Below are 17,585 nucleotides of genomic sequence, written 5' to 3'. Positions count from 1 at the left end.
CCTTTACTTAGGATTCACTGTAAAATGAAGCAGACCAACACAGTGCATCTCAGTTATTTCGTTCGATGTTTTGTTTAAGAGCAATCATGTAGGCTAGCCTTCCAAGTTACAGAATAGAAACTAATGTGTTAGGTTATGGCTAATGTATGAGAAATCCCATAGAGATGCTAACGGTTAGTATAATCGATAAACGTAGATATTTAGAGCGAACTTCAGTCCATTTACAAAAGGGTTACATGAGAAGAGTTCTTTGCTTACAACTGACTATTAAAATACTCAAAGGCTAATGTTTTCTCTCCATATAATACCATATAGGAAAAAACGTGATTGTCTCATTAATGCTACTTGAACAGAAGTAGCCGCACAAAATCCCAAGTAGCCTAGTCTAGCTGCACAAAATAAACATTAGGCGTGCCTGTGTCAACGTGGACCCACTAGCGATCATGTGACACTTGCTCTGCAGCAGCCAGGGGCTTCTCTCGCATACACCGTTGTGTATGCGAGAGTGTTATTCCCCCAGAAGTAATTTAAATACTCGATAATGTAAATTTGCACATCGTTAAAACAACAATCACGATATTATCGCAGACGATATATATCGCCCACCCCTAGTGTGCACGCAGTTTTTATTGAGGAGTCTGAGTGGCAAGTGCTACACATGTTGAACAGCGGAATGTGGACAGGGCATTATAAAACTTCTTACTCATACACGGCGCTGAAATGGCATAGGCGTATTTAGCTGTCTAAATTCGAAACGTCATGCTGGGGGAGAAATCGTCGGACATCCATTATTTTGTTATTCAGCACCCCTGGTCAAAAATATGTTCCCGCACGCCTGCTGACTATCAAAATACCGAAATACCTATCAAAATAATTATTTCATTGTGTTCACATATTAGATGGGGAAAAATACAGAGGGATTTATGGATCTACTTTTGTTATCCTGTAAATCATTGTCAATAGTAGGGATGTAACGGTATGAAAATTTAACCTCACGGTTATAGTGACCAAAATTATCACGGTTTTCGGTATTATCACGGTATTTCTAAAAGTGTGTTCAATATGTTCAGAAAGCACTGATAGGCCTACACAAGCTGAAATAGTTTCAAAAAGTGTCCTGTTCACTTTTTTCTTGTTTTCATGTTTAATTGTCTATGTGCTTATAGCTTAACTTTCCCTACCATAACTTGGAGTTTGCTTTCTGCTATTTGGATGCAATGAGTGAGACCAAAGTAAGCGTTCAAAATAAAACTTTAGGCTACTGTATTCTCCTGATAACGTGAGTGGAATGGATTTAATGTGGACGTGAACATAAAAAGACGCAGAGTGGCTACATGATACAGTGCACATTTTGCGGTGAAAAAGTTCCGCCTTTTAAAATCAGGTGTAGCCTTATCCGAATCGTAGTTAAAACCATCAATTAGACAACAGAATCAGTAGGGTACCAGTTTTGTTCCATTGTACCAGGCCTACTGTATGTCAAAAGCAGGCTCGGATGAAGCTGGGAAGGATTAAACATACAGTTTCCACACCGCGGTAATCAACAGTGATAACCATGATGTTTGAAATGAAAACGGTAATTATTATCGTCAACATTTTTATTGCGGTTTACCATTATACCGGTAATCATTACATCCCTAGTCAATAGCCATAAAAAAAATCAATTTTTGCCATGTTCTTAGGAATAAGATGTCATAAATCAGGCTAGGAATAAATACATCAACAATGAGACAACCAATGAGATTCCGTTCTCAGCCTAGACTCGACTTCCGCGATTGGTTGCCTTAAGTATACAAAGGAAGTGTCCACTTTGCACAGTGTTATGCAAGAAAAACAGAGCTTTCAAACTGTACTACACATGATGTTTCAGATCAAGGTCGCGGTAGTGCATGAAAGGTTAGAATGCCAACTTTCTGTAAATTTAGGAGAAATATACTGGCGCAAGTAGACTAAATGAAATAAACACCTAAATGGGTAAATCTGACTTTTTTGTTGTAGTAGTGTGAAAGAATACATGCTAAGGTAGCAAACTAGCCCAAAATCTCGAAATTGGCCAGTGCATGAAAAAACAATGTTTTCACCTGCCGTGTCTCGCCTTAAGAAACATAAAGCCCACTTTCTTGCGCAATGCGCCGGACGTTTCATAATGTTTCATAACTAATCCACATCTAATATGGACTGGACAAACCCCGAAATTTTTTTAAACTATTCGGCCAGAGACCATGCGTTTTAGACTGTCAAGATAGGGCCCACTGTCTTTGTGTGTCTGTCGCCCATGGCAACCGATAGCATGGGATACCAACATGGCCGACGGGCTCAGAAAACTCCCAAATAGTCACGTGACAGCAAGATACCATCACATATCTCAGTGTTCCCTCTACGTTTATTTCAGCATGGCAGCTCGCCACAGTTTAATTAATACCACCACGGTGTCAGAATCAGGGCAGACGCACAATTTAGTTACAGTTGCTTTTTAAATAATCCTGCAGACATATCCTCCCCTGCTGGCTGCTGCTCACATTGCAATTTGCACTTTGCACATTGCAAAACAAGTAGCCTAAAACTAGTCAGAGGTTATTATGGCCCGTCCGGTTTCACTTCACTTATCACCCGGAGAGAAGAAATACTCTTTCCTGATTGGTTGGCGGGGTGGCCTTTAATTCGGAATAACAGGACACCGTTCCATATCAATGCTTATGAATGGTAACTATAACAACCATAGTAGGACTACGGTTGCAGGCTTCGCAACAATGGAATCAACTGTAAACAAGCTAACTGTCCATGCTATCGGAAGTTGTACAAGCTGAACTTGAGCTTCTTTTTAAACAAAACCACGTGTTTCCTTTGCTTTACAGTGGCAACCGGGTGATAAGCGGGATAACGGCCTTCGAGGTGTGTCCAGTTATACGGAATTAATGGACTCCGCTGCTCGTCGGGGAGTTTTTTGCCCCTCGCCCTCGTCCATTAATTCCGTATAACAGGACACCTCGGCGGCCGTTACCCCTTACATATTATATATTGTATTGATGTAGCATATTTAAAATATTAACTTTCTTTTCAGTGTTTCCTCTTCATTTAGCGGTGCCACTGCTTCAGAATTAGGGGAGATGCAAAATATTGTCCGGAAGCATAGGCTAGTAGGCTAAATGCCCTCCACTGGCTGCTGAAAATTGCAGTTCAATAAACAGCAATGCTAATCCGAGGTAGTTTTATTCCATAAATATATTGTTTTTATAGACGTTACTGCCATGCGCTATGTCAGGGTAGGAATTTCACGGCGGCCACGGCCGTAATGGCCCTTATGCCCCTTCTTTCAATATTTTGCTTTGCGTCCGACTAATAGCGATTTTTATTTAGCCTATGGCCTGTCAAAATAATCTTGGCATTCACAGTGCAAATTAATTTAGTCTTTTACGCAGTGGAGAAAGTGACGGCGCATGGCAAGAAAGAAAGTGCGTCCAAATTTACCCATTCTTCTCAGTTGAACTACTCGCGAAGTAGCCTTCTCATCACACAGACAAGTATCACATCACATGAAAGAGCTTTTTCCTCAGCTTTTAAACGATGTTAGCCGCCAATTTCTGTGGTGAATGGTTCGCGAGAAAAGTAAATAATAATTAAATTTAATCATAAATTCTACTGAGGGTTCTGCGCCCATTTCCCTACCCATTTATCTCGGTGGAATAGTTCACAAACCCTTCGTTCAACACATGACAAACCATATCAGAATAAACAGCAAACCTTACCCAACACAAGGGTAAAGCAGTCCCCTGTACAGTTAACCGTTCCAGAGTAATCCAGTTTTGAATTTGCAGCAAATTTCAACATTCCTGGATGTCTCCAAAATTGGGCTTAAAGTTTTACAATGTGTTTAAATTGTTCTACATGATTTCATAACGGGCCAAATACAAAATAAATGTTGCAAATATTGGCTAGATATCGGTAAATCAGAGGACAGCTGACTAAGAGTTTGTGACAGTAGCATTAATGATCACAAAATGCTAAGCATGTATCTAGGCTATTTGAGTTTCTTAAGGCGAGACACGGCAGGTGAAAACATCGTTTTTTCATGCACTGGTCAATTTCGAGATTTTGAGCTAGTATGTTACCTTAGCATGCATTCTATCACACTACTATAACAAAAATTTTTGTTTACACATTTAGGTGTTTATTTCATTATATTGTGTCTACTCGCGCCTGTATATTTCTCCTAAATTCAGCAAAAGTTAGCATTCTAACCTTGCATGCACTCCCGCGACCGTGGTCCAAAACATAACATGTGTACTACCGTTGGAAAGCTCTGTTTTTCCTGTATCACGCTATGTGATCCATATATGGACACTTCCTTTGTATCAGTAACCAATCGCGAAAGTTCAAAGGCGAGTCTAGGCTGAGAACGGAATCTCATTGGCTGTCTTTCAAGGCTGTTTTCTCAAAATGAGTTTCCGCTCACACTCTGAGCTCAAAAACTCCACTTCAGAAGCACGTACATACACCAAACTTTCTAGACTTATGCCTAACTATATGTCGAAGATTTCTACAGAGGGGTTTGTTGATATATTATTCCTAGCCTGACTTACATGACATTTTATGCCTAAAAACATGGAAAAAAGCGATTTTTTTTTTAGGGCTAGTGACATAATTTTCTGATTTACAGGATAACAAAAGTAGATATTCATAAATCCCTCTGTAAATGTTTTCCCATCTAATATCTGAACACAATGAAAACATAATTTTGAACTTGGCTGTATCCAATGCTCAGGTTTCGTGCCTTAAAATGTATGCAAATTAGCGCATATTTAATTAGATAATGCCTAATTTGCATATGTAAACATTAAATTACAGCAAACTTGTAATATATTTTTTTCTCATATTAATGTAAGTAATCAACTGGGGAAGTTTCATAGTGATATGTGCTTGTTAAAAATTTTACCCTATTCACCTGTAGTGTCTCGCCTTAAAGCTGAGCTGTGCTTAAATTGTTCAATACATGATTTCATAACAGGCCAAATATAAAATAAATGTTAAATATAGCCTATATATCTGTAAATATGAGATGATCAGATGATTAACAGTTCTACTTAATATGTCATGTTTCATGTTTTTGTAATGTTTCATACAGTGATGCAGACGACTTGACTTGATAAGCAAGTGAAATACATACATTTAGCCGTCTAGCCCCATAGCCTGCCATTCATTCTGCGCTTGCTCGCGACCGCACCAAGAGGAACTGGGTGAACTGCAACCAGTTTCGATACAAGGCACTGGGCAGTTGTACAGGAGCGAACAGGCCCTCCGTAAAAGGGCTCTGGTATAACCTACTTCTATTTATCGCGCAACAAAATGACCTTGTATTGCACTTTCACTGAATTTATATCCTGATAAACAAACACGAGTGCCATATGTAACGATACCCGTCACAGCCCTAAAGTTACTTGTGAGTGCCTCCGGATGAGCTTGGTCAAAGTTAGCCAGCAGGTAACGTTAGCTAACGCTAGTTTACTATAGTTAACCCTGAGGAGCTGACAAACTTAGGTTAACTTAACGTAAACTCTTATACTCGGGTATCGAAACGTCCCAGTGCAGTAACCCGATAATCATTGTCTGATTTTAGGAAACCTCAGAAACGCGCCAAAACATCACATAATATGGTGCTCAAATAGTCTTCTTTAACGACACGTTAATTAAGTTAACGTTAAGTTAGACGTGTCACATTTTACTAGACTTTGAACGTTGCATGTCTTAAGATAACGAAGACAAGTACAGTCTGATGATTAAAAGGCTAAACGCTAACATTTTAGTGAACTAAAGTGTACGATAAATGTACCTGTTGAGACGTTTTCAATAGAATCCATCCTCCTGATTCAGTTAACGTCCCGGTAGTTAAGGATTTCCTGCTTTGTCGGAAAGCGGCTGCGTCACAGACTCATTCATAATCTTGTTTGACACAGATCTTATGACCTCCGTGAAGCTGGTCCCCCATGTCATCCAAAAATGTATATATATATATATATATACAATGTACATATATATAAATTATATATATATATATATATATATATATATATATATATATATACAATGTATATATATATATATATATATATATATATATATATATATATATATATATATATATATAAATAAAAAAAAACACTTGTGCTGTTAAGTGTTTTAAGTAGGCCTGTGGCCGGTTGCACAAAGCACCTTAAGTTAAGTTTTTCCCTTAAAATCTGATTTAAGGGTCCCTTAAAATAAAAACGGTTGCACAAACACCCTTAGGTTTTCTCCTTAAGGGTTCCTTAACATTTTCCCTTAGTATTTAAGGGTTTGTCCTTATCTTGTAAGAAATCCCTTAAACTGTTGCACAAAAGACCTTAGTAGTCTAACTAAGGGGAAAATCCTAAGGGACATCTGACTCTACCTTAACCATATTATTAACTGAATTGATGCTGATAAATGAAGTTTATTAACTACTTTTGACCATTCAAAACAATATAAAAATATGCTTCCTCTGTCAAATAGATAGGCCTATCAGAAACATGCCGTATTGTTATTGTTTGGTTTACGTAGGCTAACGTTAACAATTCATGTGGATGTCTTGTTAGCCTATGAGCTTCGGTTCGGTTCGCTAGGGAAAACGTTGGTGCACTGATGACAGTCAAGGATACAAGGATACAAGGAAGTTTATTGTCACATGCATATAGTTACTGGAAGTAAGAAATGCAGTGAAATTATGTCTGGTGTCAGCCTATTTGTGCATTAAGGGGGGGGGGATCATTTCTAACTTGCCAACTAGTATTGTTCAGTTCATGTATATAACATGTTTTACTTGCTACCTGGATAATTTCCGCTAATATTATTAAGGTAAGATGAATGATAAGATATAAGCACTTTGTTCGGTGGGTTAACTAACGGCCTCGCGGCAAAGGCAGTTAGCTACAGCTGTTGAACAATCTCCGTGGAAACTATAGAATTTTCATGCCGGAAAATCCCTTTCAGTGCAGTAAATCCCTTGACGTTTCTCCTTAACTAAGGAAACATTTTAAGGTATTCTGTGCAACACCCTTAAGTAAATCCCTTACCTGAGGAGAAATTAAGTGTTAAGGGTCATACTTAAGGGAAAAAACTTAAGGTGCTTTGTGCAACCGGCCACTGGACTTTACATGTTCTGGCCAGTGACGTCACTCAGCCCTTGTCCAAATTTGAGTGCCATAACAAATTGTTCTAGTGGGTGTTTCTGCAACCAAGGTCACTTTTGCAGACATCCCAACCTGCAAAATGCCATTTCAGGGAGGTATCCCACCCGCCAAAAAAACAACAACCTTACTTTAGCCTACTTACTGAAATACAGATGAATAGCCTATGTTTGTTAATTCATTGTCTCTAGTCAGTAAACCAATAAGGAAGGCCTATAGATACAGACAGTTAAAGGTGTGGTTCAGGATTTTGGACATTTCCAGTTAGTCATTCAGTCCTTCTAGTTGCAGGGTTCGCAGGTGCTAGTAGAGTGACCACCATCATGACACTGAAAATGAGGACACTTGTGCCCAAAAGTTAGGACAAAGGTCCAAAAGTGAGGACACATACGGAATCGGAGTAACATATGGGGAATAACATTAGAAAATAAAACATTTCTATAGAAGGCACCTATTTAACATAATTTAGTAACATTTGTTGTTGTTTTTTTCACACTAGTCAGCTTTTTCCAACATTCCCATACTTATTATAACTAGACTGCATTTCCGGCAGGAACTGCGAAAGTGTGCTTGCCCTGGTCCGGTCACCAATGTGAGCAGACAGTGGCATACGCTATGCTGAACCTGGCTTGATCCAGGCATTGTAACAGTGCCTTTCAGTGTTGGAGCAGTGGCAATATATCAAAAGCTCTAGGATAGGGCTATTCAACTATTGGCTTGCGGGTTGAATTTTACCTTTGGGCCTGCCGTCGAATTTAGCTTCTATGACTGAGATCAAATCAATAAAATAAAATGACAGCAGTGATTGGCTGCAAAAATAAATAATGTCATGCGTCTTGCGCCTCTCAAACTGGGCTATCAGGTAACCTACAGAGGAATTGAAATGATGAAATATGACCAAGGCATTAAAAAGCTGCTTGTTTGTCAGGATAATTTTTCACTGATTTATTTGAAAAAAATATGAGCTATGAGTGTGAATGTTATATATTCCATCCCACAAGTTATGTTTTACTGGTTTATTTGACAAATAATCTATATGGATTTGCTCTATAAAGACCTTATGTCTGTTTGGGATTGTTTTGTGAGCCTGGGGTTGTTTTGAGAGCCTATTGATGTAGCCTATCTCAGATGTATCTCAGAATAAAGGAATACTTCATATTACTCTAAACCACCATCTGTAAATCAACTGTATACTACTGTCTACATTACACTATATTTCTTGACCTGTCTCTGTATATTTCATCACCTTTCTATACTTTGCCTTACATTGCAACACAGCTCAGTGGCCGGTTGCACAAAGCACCTTAAGTTTTTTCCCTTAAGTATGATCCTTAAGACTTAATTTCTCCTCAGGTAAGGGATTTACTTAAAGGTGCGATTTGTAGGATTGTTACCGAACGTTCTGTTGGCCAAAATCAAAACACTGGTGAACGTTCTCAAGACTACCAGACGCGAGCCTCTTCTGGGTTGCCAGATGTAATGAAGACTTAGCTAACGTTAGTTGACCTGCAGCTGCTTTAACGTTTCTCCAACCATGACCCAGCTACACATTACGGAAACAGTGAAAACAAAAAATACCTCTCTAACCAACGTAACATATGTAGCTGAAGTTAGCGATGCAGATGAAGTTTAGCCTAGGCTACCTGTTGTGGAGAAATATGGCCAGCTCTGCGTCAGACTTGATATTCTTCATTTGACGAAGACGTCACCATCTCAGGAAGCTCCTCCAATGTCCACTTAATTTGTTTCTTGTTTTAATTTTGGAAATTTGCCTGCCTCTTGTAGGCGTTCATGACTACAACTGACAGCTGTTGACAGTTGGCCTTTGCTAATTTGGCAACCCAAATAGGAGGACACGCTAGCCCATTATTAATACGCTATTCTAGATTTAATCGTTCAAAACATAAACGAAAATTCCAAGAGATTCCGCCCCGTAACTGATTTTTTTTCATGGGTTTTACGGGGTTTCACGGGTTAGAGTAATGTTGTCAAATAAGCCATTACTTCAATTCATCGTGTTTCCTCCATTTTTGGTTTATTTTCCGTTATTTCCTACATACTGGACCTTTAAGGGTGTTGCACAGAATACCTTAAAATGTTTCCTTAGTTAATGAGAAACGCCAGAGCCCATCTACGGAGAGCCTTCCCACTCTCTATTAATCCCATACAAACTGAATTTGGCTGCAGTTCACCAGAGTTCAATCAGAGTTCAATCAGATGGCAATCGCGGGCGAGTCCAAAATACATGGGGTCCTATGGAGCTACATGGCTACATTTATTGTTTTCACCTATTTAACAACTGAAACCCTCAGATTTTATTTTATTTTTCGCAAAATGGATATGGATTATCAATCAAAAGTGAAATAATCCGGGAGTCATGTCCTTTCGTTTTCTTACAGGTTGGGTCGTTCTTGCCCATAACACGCTAGCATTGATGCTATGCTATGCTATGATCATGCTAATGAATGACGTCATTGACACGTTTGAAAGGCTTTTTAGAACAATTAAGTGACTTTAAAAAATATAATACTCAACCAAGTGTATTGTCTTTGTCTCCCCTTTCGAATACAATATTCAAATTACTTGAAAAAAAATTATATCCCGAGAAAAGTGGATTTTGAGGGGTACAGCTCCATAGACCTCCATTCATTGTGGACTCGCCCGCGAGCGCCCCTAGATGCAGTACCACACCGGAAGAGTTCCGAGAGTGAAGGTTCTCCCCATAGACTGTGGTTCTCCCCTTATTAGACATTCTCTGGAAACGCCAAGGGATTTACTGCACTGAAAGGGATTTTCCGGCATGAAAATTCTATAGTTTCCACGGAGATTGTTAAACAGCTGTAGCCTAGCTAACTGCCTTTGCCGCGATGCTGTTAGTTAACCTACCGAACACAGTGCTTATATTTTATCATTCATCTTACCTTAATAATATTAGCGGAAATGATCCAGGTAGCAAGTAAAACATGTTATATACATGAACTGAACAATACTAGTTGGCAAGTTAGAAATGATCCTGACTGTCATCAGTGCACCAACGTTTTGCCTAGCGAACCGAACCGAAGCTCATAGGCTAACAAGACATCCACATGAATTGTTAACGTTAGCCTACGTAAACCAAACAATAACAATACGGCATGTTTCTGATAGGCCTATCTATTTGACAGAGGAAGCATATTAACAGAGAGGTTTTATTTTGAATGGTCAAAAGTAGTTAATAAACTTCAATTATCAGCATCAATTCAGTTAATAATAATGTTAAGGTAGAGTCAGATCTCCCTTAGGGTTTTCCCCTTAGTTAGACTACTAAGGTCTTTTGTGCAACAGTTTAAGGGATTTCTTACAAGATAAGGACAAACCCTTAAATACTAAGGGAAAATGTTAAGGAACCCTTAAGGAGAAAACTTAAGGGTGTTTGTGCAACCGTTTTTATTTTAAGGGACCCTTAACTTAAGGTGCTTTGTGCAACCGGCCACAGATCTTTGGTTGCTATGAAGACCAATCGTTCTAAATGGATGGTTGCTATGGCCAAAGGCCAGTTCTATCTCTGCCCAGAGCGGTAGAAAAACAGAGTGCCGACACTCCCATAGACTTCCATAGGAAACAATGGCTACTTCCACGTTATGCTGAGCTCAAAAGTTCCTAACTTTGACATTCACGGCTTTAGCCCCATTCACTTCTATTGCTTTCTGCTTGATATTGTCAGTGGTAAGTAGACAAAGGTACGACGTTTTTTTAATTGGAATATGCATTTCCTATACCAACTGCACTAGTAGATACTGGTATTGTTCTTTGAGGTTTATGTGCTGCTTGTTTAACTGATATTTATAGCTTAAATGTTGACCGAAATTTCAAAGCTAAAAGTTAGCCTGCAAACCTTGATGTGGAGAGAGGCTAGCTTAAAGATAATGTTCCTATGTCAATAATGAATTTCAGACAAAACCCATTTGGTAAGCCTATTGTAGTAGGGCAACTTTAGATGATAGGTTGGTTGTCAACAGATTTTTATAATGCTAGAACTATATATTTCAAACTTGATTGTGTTAGCTTACGTTAGCTAGTCAGCTCATTCACATACATAGTGTTAATATTAGGGGTTTGCACGGACGTCACGTTCTGGCCGGTAACCATGGCAACCCAGCACGCGCGGCCATATTGGCGATACTCAGTGAATGAAGTACAATGGAGTATTATGCACTTTGGATATCTTACGTGATTGTAGCCGTGTCTAAACAACAGAAAAGCTCATCAAAATGTGTGTAAGATGCAAAGGCATATAGGGCAGGACTTGGACCACAAGAAAAGGCGCGATATTTCGAGAAATTACGGTTTATTGGCAGCGCAGATCCATATGAGTTGGGTGAGGGAGACGAAGTACCAAGTTCAACCACAAGCGCCCCCCTTCCTCTGATAACTTCTGTCATTATTCTCCTTTCTCCCTGGTTTATTAACAACTTTTGGAAGTCGATACCTACACCAGATGTTTTTCTCAGTCTGACCTATTGGTACAACCTAAAACACAGCAATAATTAACCATTTTCCTTGACGATCTCAGGGATTTACTTCAGTGCCTAATGCTTTCTAATGAGGCGAGTATCTCCAATATGGCGACGTCCAGATCTGATGACACGCCGTGCAAACCCCTAATATGCTATGAGGGGGAACACAAACTTTATCTTGATAAAATACATTTCATTTTGTATGGTAACTCATGGTATTCAGATGTGCTGGTTATCAATAGGTTTGTGATTAACGCTTTTCAGGTGAAAAATGGAGCAAATTAATGTGATTATTGTCTTTAAACCTGATATAGATTAGCTTGGTAGATGGCGAGTTTTATGGCGTTATGAACTGAACCATGGGCTGAACATGAAGTAGGCTAGTGTCCACGACTCGTGAACGAGGGGATTTCAGTTATGGATTTCAGGGGAAGCAGTAGGAGCAAAACCTAGACTATTATAAGTTATTGTTGTTGTTACTGGTGCGTGGCTCTTCCCTTGCCAGCCCAGTCCTGTGCCACTATCACTGTAACAAACGGGACAGTGCAGTGGCACAAGCGGTAGACGAGTGTGGCACGAGTGTGGACAGTGGCGTCTGTATAGTAGCCTACAGTAGGAGTTTTTGCTCCAACTGATAATCGATTTCAGGTTTCAGTTCATTTAGTTTTCAGTAATTTTACATTTCGTGTTGGTGTTCTTGGTGTAATAATTTTGATTGCTTTGTCTGCTGATTAATTTGTCAAATACATAGCGAAGTTTGCATGGAAGAGACTGACGTGACAAGAGGGCATTGCCTTTCATTAGGTCAGTGATCTTTGTAAGTAGGACAAATAACTTTTTTGGATAACTGAAAAGTGTAGTCAGGTTAATAGGGCATAGGTCACTCTGAAAGTAATCCCCAACAAAATTATTCTTTATGTTGTTATTGTTATAGTTTTTGTGTGGACTTGTGGCACCCCCAGCCTTGCAAATGGTTGGCTGCGTATGGGTAGTGTGGTGAATTTTCATGAAGATCCCATGTGTTGTCAGGCGGAAGCCGAAGGATGGTGTTGTGCACATGCGCAGACACGACACAGGCCTACTGCAGATTATTTAAAAATATTTGTGACAGCTTGGTGAGCTCATCCACCAATATAATTTATTGAGTGTATACACTGTAAAAAATAACAGCTTGATTCAACTTAACATTTAAGTTACTCTGCTGCCTCAAAATGATAAGTACAATTGACTTAGATTTGCAAATTATTTCAACTCATTGTTTAAGTTGAGTTAAGTTGATACAACTTAAATATATTTGTTGTCTTAAATTTATACAGTAGTACAATTGAATTAGATTTGTAAGTCATTTCAACTCATTGATTTAAGTTGTGTTAAGTTGATCCAACTTAATTATGTATGTTGTCTCAACTTGACAAATTAAGTGTAAAAAAAAATATGACTCATTAAATGCATTGTGCTGACTAATATTAATAAGCAAATTTAACATATGCATGTAAGTTCAATTAAGCTTTTCACATAACTTCTCAAGTTAATATTATATAAAAATATGAATTCTTTTAACTTATTACTTTAGTTATAGTCAAGTATAAATAAACCACTTTAAGTAAAACCATTTATTCAGTTACACAATTATTACATATAACACAGGACAGAATACACATCATATTTAAGTAAAACACATGTTTAAAAGTAAAAACACATGTATAAGAGTAAAATGCATGCTTCTGAGGTGAGGCGTACATACAGTGTTCCTGTACAATAAGCAAATTTAACGTAACTTCTCAAGTTAATATTATATACAAATATGAATTCTTTTAAACTTATTACTTTAGTTTTAGTCAAGATTAAACCACTAAATACAGTAAAACCATGTATTTAGTTAGACAATCAGTACATATAACACAGGACAGCATACACATCATATTTAAGTAAAACACATGTTTAAAAGTAACACATGTATAAAATGCATCCTTCTGAGCTTCTGAGTGTAAAATGCTTCTGAGGTAAGGTGTAGTGTACATACAGTGTTCCTAAGGAGCATATTTTTCAAACCATTAACTTTGTAATTTTTAAACAATTAACTTTCTGAGAAGCGGAGAAACACACGTTGCCCTAATTATACCATGCCCTAGCTGAAGCAACACGGGCAAGTGTGTACATGCACGTAGCAGGCCTTCACATCACTCACCCTGCCTGATTCAACAGCAGGCAACGGGAGGGAGTGAGTAAGTGAGAGAGAGTGAGCGAGCGAGCGTGTGTGCATGAGTGAGAGAGAATGTGTGTGTGTGTGTGAGTATGTTTGAGTGAGTGAGCAAGTGTGAGTAAGTGTGAGTGAGCGAGTGTGTGTGAGTGAGTGAGCGAGCGTGCGTGCATGCATGAGTGAGAGAATGTGTGAGTGTGAGATAGTGTGTGTGTGTGTGTGTGAGCGAGCGTGCGAGAGTTTGAGTGAGTGAGCAAGCGTGTGTGAGTGAGTGAGTGTGAGTAAGTGAGCGAGCGTGGGTGCATCAGTGAGAGAGAATGTGTGTGTGAGAGTGAGTGAGTGTGTGTGTGTGCGAGCGTGCGTGTGTGAGAGAGACAAACAGAGAGAGGAAAGACTGGTTCAAAGGTCAGCTGGCAGTGTAGATCTGCTCCTCTCTGCTGACCAGGAAATGCATAAACGTCACCTTGACAGCCTCTGACCTGGACACTAGTAGTAAAAACAAGTAATGGTAACAGTTTGTAACGTGTGTGTGCAGACCAACCCAACCTACCACACTAAAGCAGACTAAACGTTGTCCTCGAATGAACGAATCCTCAGATTTAGGGTTATTATGACCGCTGATGGCAACAAGTGTCCAAACTCTAACCTTAACAATAACCCTGTACTGGGCAAGTTTACAAAACAGATAAAAGCAACCTTCCCCTCAGCGATCCTCTATAGCAAAACCAGCGTTTCCATATCAAATAATAAAACAGAGTGTATAGCTATGGTGTACATAGCATCGTTTTAAAATGAGGTGCACATACTTTATATAGTGTTCCTGAGAAGCTTGTTTCTTAGACCATTAACCTTCGGAGAAGCCTCCTCTGGATGGATGTTGAGGATGACCCTCTGCATGAATTCAAAAGAATACTTCATAGCTTTCGGGTATTCTAAGTTCACACAATATATGACACCCATCAGCATGGCCATGGCAGATGGCACATCATCAAAATTGTGCATGACCGGTGTTTCCTCCACGACAATAGCCACGTTAAAGATGTTCAAAGGGAATCCATTCTGATGAGCACCTTCATATCCAATAAGCAGGCCGACGTCCATCCCCTGCATGGCAGCCGCCATTGTACCGTGATGTACCTTGAAAAGTTAGAACGATATTATTATCTATCACAATATTATAAGACAAAATAACTCCTTTGATGAATTTGCTAGCAAAGGCCTCTCCAAAAATGATCCAACTTGTACTTGTTGATAGTAGTATTTCCAGTAGAAAATCCACTGAACATACAGTTGCACCTGAAATTACTTCCCTTCTTGAAATTTGCACACTTTAAACAGTTGTTAAATAAAGAATAAACCTAGAGGCATTTAATTGGTTCAACGCAACTAAAATGATACATGGTTTCCCTAATTCAACTCAAAAATACCGCCTCTAAAGACTATTGCAGTCAAAAGTATTGCAACAACACCACATAATTTATATAGCGCTTTTCTCAACACTCAAAACACTTCACAGGGAAGGGGCAACCTCACTAACCACTAATGTGTACCACCCACCTGGGTGATGCACGACAGCCATTATGCGCCAGAACGCTCACCACACACCAGCTTGGAGGTGGAGAGTGAGGGAGTGAATGAGCCAATTATACTGTTATCTTAACATTAATTAAAAAGTCAAGAAAATGTCAAGCAAAACAATCCATAAAACAGCAATACAGTCCCTTAGCATCATGCTCTTACCGCCATGGTTGGAGGATAATGTTGAGGGGGTGTATAGCTGCTTTATGGATAGGGAACCTTATTCAGGTGCATAGGATCACAGAGAAAGATGATTGTGTCTTTCAGCAAATGTTCACATGCCAATTGATGAACTCATGACTACATCCCAATTGATCCAAAGCATTTTGAGGGACACCAAAAGCTATGGCTAGAGCGTATATTTCAATTCCATAGAAAAATAAAGGCTTTGTGCAATTTTATGAAGAGGTGTAACGATTTTGACCTTGACTGTAATTGTTTTTAAAAATGATATTATCTTACATCACACATCCTGAAGATATTACACGGCTCTTCAGAGATGTAGTGTGGCAGTCCCAGTATGGCTGCAGTCCTCATCCTCATGTTCGAGTCCTGTGAGACAAGAAAAGGTGCAGTGAGACAAAAATATTACAAGACACATAAGAAATAGACACATGTTCACCATCACCTCCCCCTTACTTCTTTTTCAAGGCTGTCCAAAATGTCTCTGAGTGCCTGTTTTTTTCCAGATGCAACTTTGTACGCATCAAGAAGTGGCTGAACCAGGCCATCGAGCCCATCCAGGTAAGATTCAAGGAGGTTTTTTGTGACGATTCTCTTGAACTCAGCCATGACCTGGGGAGACACAAATAATAGCCAAATGGCATGGGAGAGTGACAAGACTGTAGGAAAGTGGCATGTTACAGAGATGAGAAACAATAGCAGAGTGGCACAGGACAGTCTCAAGATACAGCAGACGTTGCATATAGCACAGACATTATTTTTTAATTTTTCCAGCATCATCTATTCATACAACCTTTAGGAAATTCTCTTATGTAGGGTGAAACACAAAAACTGTAACCAATTACCTGTCTCTGGGTAAACAGTGCTGGCCATCTGTTTTGGACATCTGCTATAAGTGGCTGGTCTCCAACTACTTCCTGTCGACGGACAGAGAAGGTTCTGTCCATCAAGTCATCAAGAATATTCCAGTCGGGTTCCCTTTTTTGTATTTCCGTCACAATTGGATTTCTTTCCTCTTCTCCGTTTTCAGTTAAATCGCCTTCAGATGGATCAGGTAAGTAGTTTATTTCCCCCTTCTTCGATTTCTTTAGACGCTTCCCTTTTTCACCACTTCCTTTTCTTTTGTTAACGATCACTTCTGGGCATCCTGCTTCAGCCAATTTATGCCGATAGTTGCCAAATTTGAATCTTAAACTATAGAACCAGGCAAACCATCCTTTCTCTTGTCCTACTTGCTTCAGGCATGGGTGTTTCTCTGTAAGGGCCTTGGCAACCATTTCGTAGTGCCTCTTTTCAGGATACGCTGTAATTTTGGACATATTGTCAGCTAGAATTTCTAAAATTACACTTTTAAACCCTTTGAGCACAGTCATCAGAGATCCATCTCTTATGTAACGACGATTTCCCTCAGCCAACTGGAGTTCTATATCATGTGGAAATAGGGGAATAGGGAAAGGGTCAGGCCAACCTTGACTCCTGCTCACAGACGGCTGACTGCTCACTGATGGCTGGCTGTATACCTCCAGAGTACAATCAGGTGGGACTGGGTCATCTGTAAACATAACTTTCAAAGTGGCCCGCTCCTTGGGAAGATCCCCAATGTCCGTCAAATTACATAATTCATTGTCAAATTCCGGGTCAGCGAACTGAAGAACAAACCCCCTTCTCAGGCCAAGGGTTGTTTGTAGAATTTCATACAGCCCGTTGATACTTGGAGGTACAGTCTCAATTGAGAGGCGCCTGATTTCTTTTTCTGAGATGATGACTCTCAGCAGCATCACGTCTACCTGAAAAAGAGAAAATATAGGAAACATGAATTGCCATGCCATACGGTATATACTTTACCGTATATATTTACATCACCTACACTTCATAAAATTCATGAGGCAAATCCTATGTAAAGCAATTGCTAAGGGTCAAAGTTGTCAA

The 17,585-nt window shown here is 39.3% G+C and overlaps 2 protein-coding genes across 3 annotated transcripts in view; both read right to left on the bottom strand.

Annotated features, from left to right (window-relative positions):
* LOC121688448 (GTPase IMAP family member 4) overlaps positions 1-5,924 on the bottom strand; it is a 49,611-nt gene extending 43,687 nt beyond the window's left edge. The window contains exon 1 of the mRNA XM_042068078.1: positions 5,828-5,924. Within this exon, the coding sequence (XP_041924012.1) occupies positions 5,828-5,855 (28 nt within the window). The 5' untranslated portion in view covers positions 5,856-5,924. The remainder of the gene's footprint in view (positions 1-5,827) is intronic.
* An 8,256-nt stretch (positions 5,925-14,180) lies between these two features.
* Positions 14,181-17,151, bottom strand: LOC121688445. 2 transcript variants are annotated; one of them, XM_042068073.1, is made up of 5 exons: positions 16,502-17,151; positions 16,113-16,268; positions 15,936-16,025; positions 14,702-15,032; positions 14,181-14,381 (listed from the first exon to the last, which is right to left on the bottom strand). In XM_042068073.1, the coding sequence occupies exons 1-4, from the start codon at positions 17,027-17,029 to the stop codon at positions 14,703-14,705; spliced, it is 1,104 nt and encodes a 367-aa protein (XP_041924007.1). In that variant the 5' UTR covers positions 17,030-17,151; the 3' UTR covers positions 14,181-14,381; position 14,702. The 2 variants fall into 2 exon arrangements, with proteins under 2 accessions (XP_041924007.1, XP_041924006.1); XM_042068072.1 differs by having other exon boundaries at positions 14,181-15,032.
* Positions 17,152-17,585: the final 434 nt, after the last annotated feature.

Source organism: Alosa sapidissima, chromosome 17 (assembly GCF_018492685.1).
Source record: "Alosa sapidissima isolate fAloSap1 chromosome 17, fAloSap1.pri, whole genome shotgun sequence".
Classification (NCBI taxonomy): Eukaryota; Metazoa; Chordata; class Actinopteri; order Clupeiformes; family Clupeidae; genus Alosa; species Alosa sapidissima.
Note: the sequence above shows the minus strand (reverse complement) of the source record. Positions and strands in the feature narration are given on the sequence as shown.

What these genes read in the sequence shown, in the direction of transcription:
- LOC121688445 (XM_042068072.1), bottom strand. Translation starts at nt 17,029, where the DNA reads ATGACTGTGCTCAAAGGGTTTAAAAGTGTAATTTTAGAAATTCTAGCT. An exon ending in CACTGTTTACCCAGAGACAG is followed by an intron (nt 16,269 to 16,501) that starts GTAATTGGTTAC and finishes GTGTCTCCCCAG; the next exon opens with GTCATGGCTGAGTTCAAGAG. An exon ending in TGGACAGCCTTGAAAAAGAA is followed by an intron (nt 16,026 to 16,112) that starts GTAAGGGGGAGG and finishes CTTGTCTCACAG; the next exon opens with GACTCGAACATGAGGATGAG.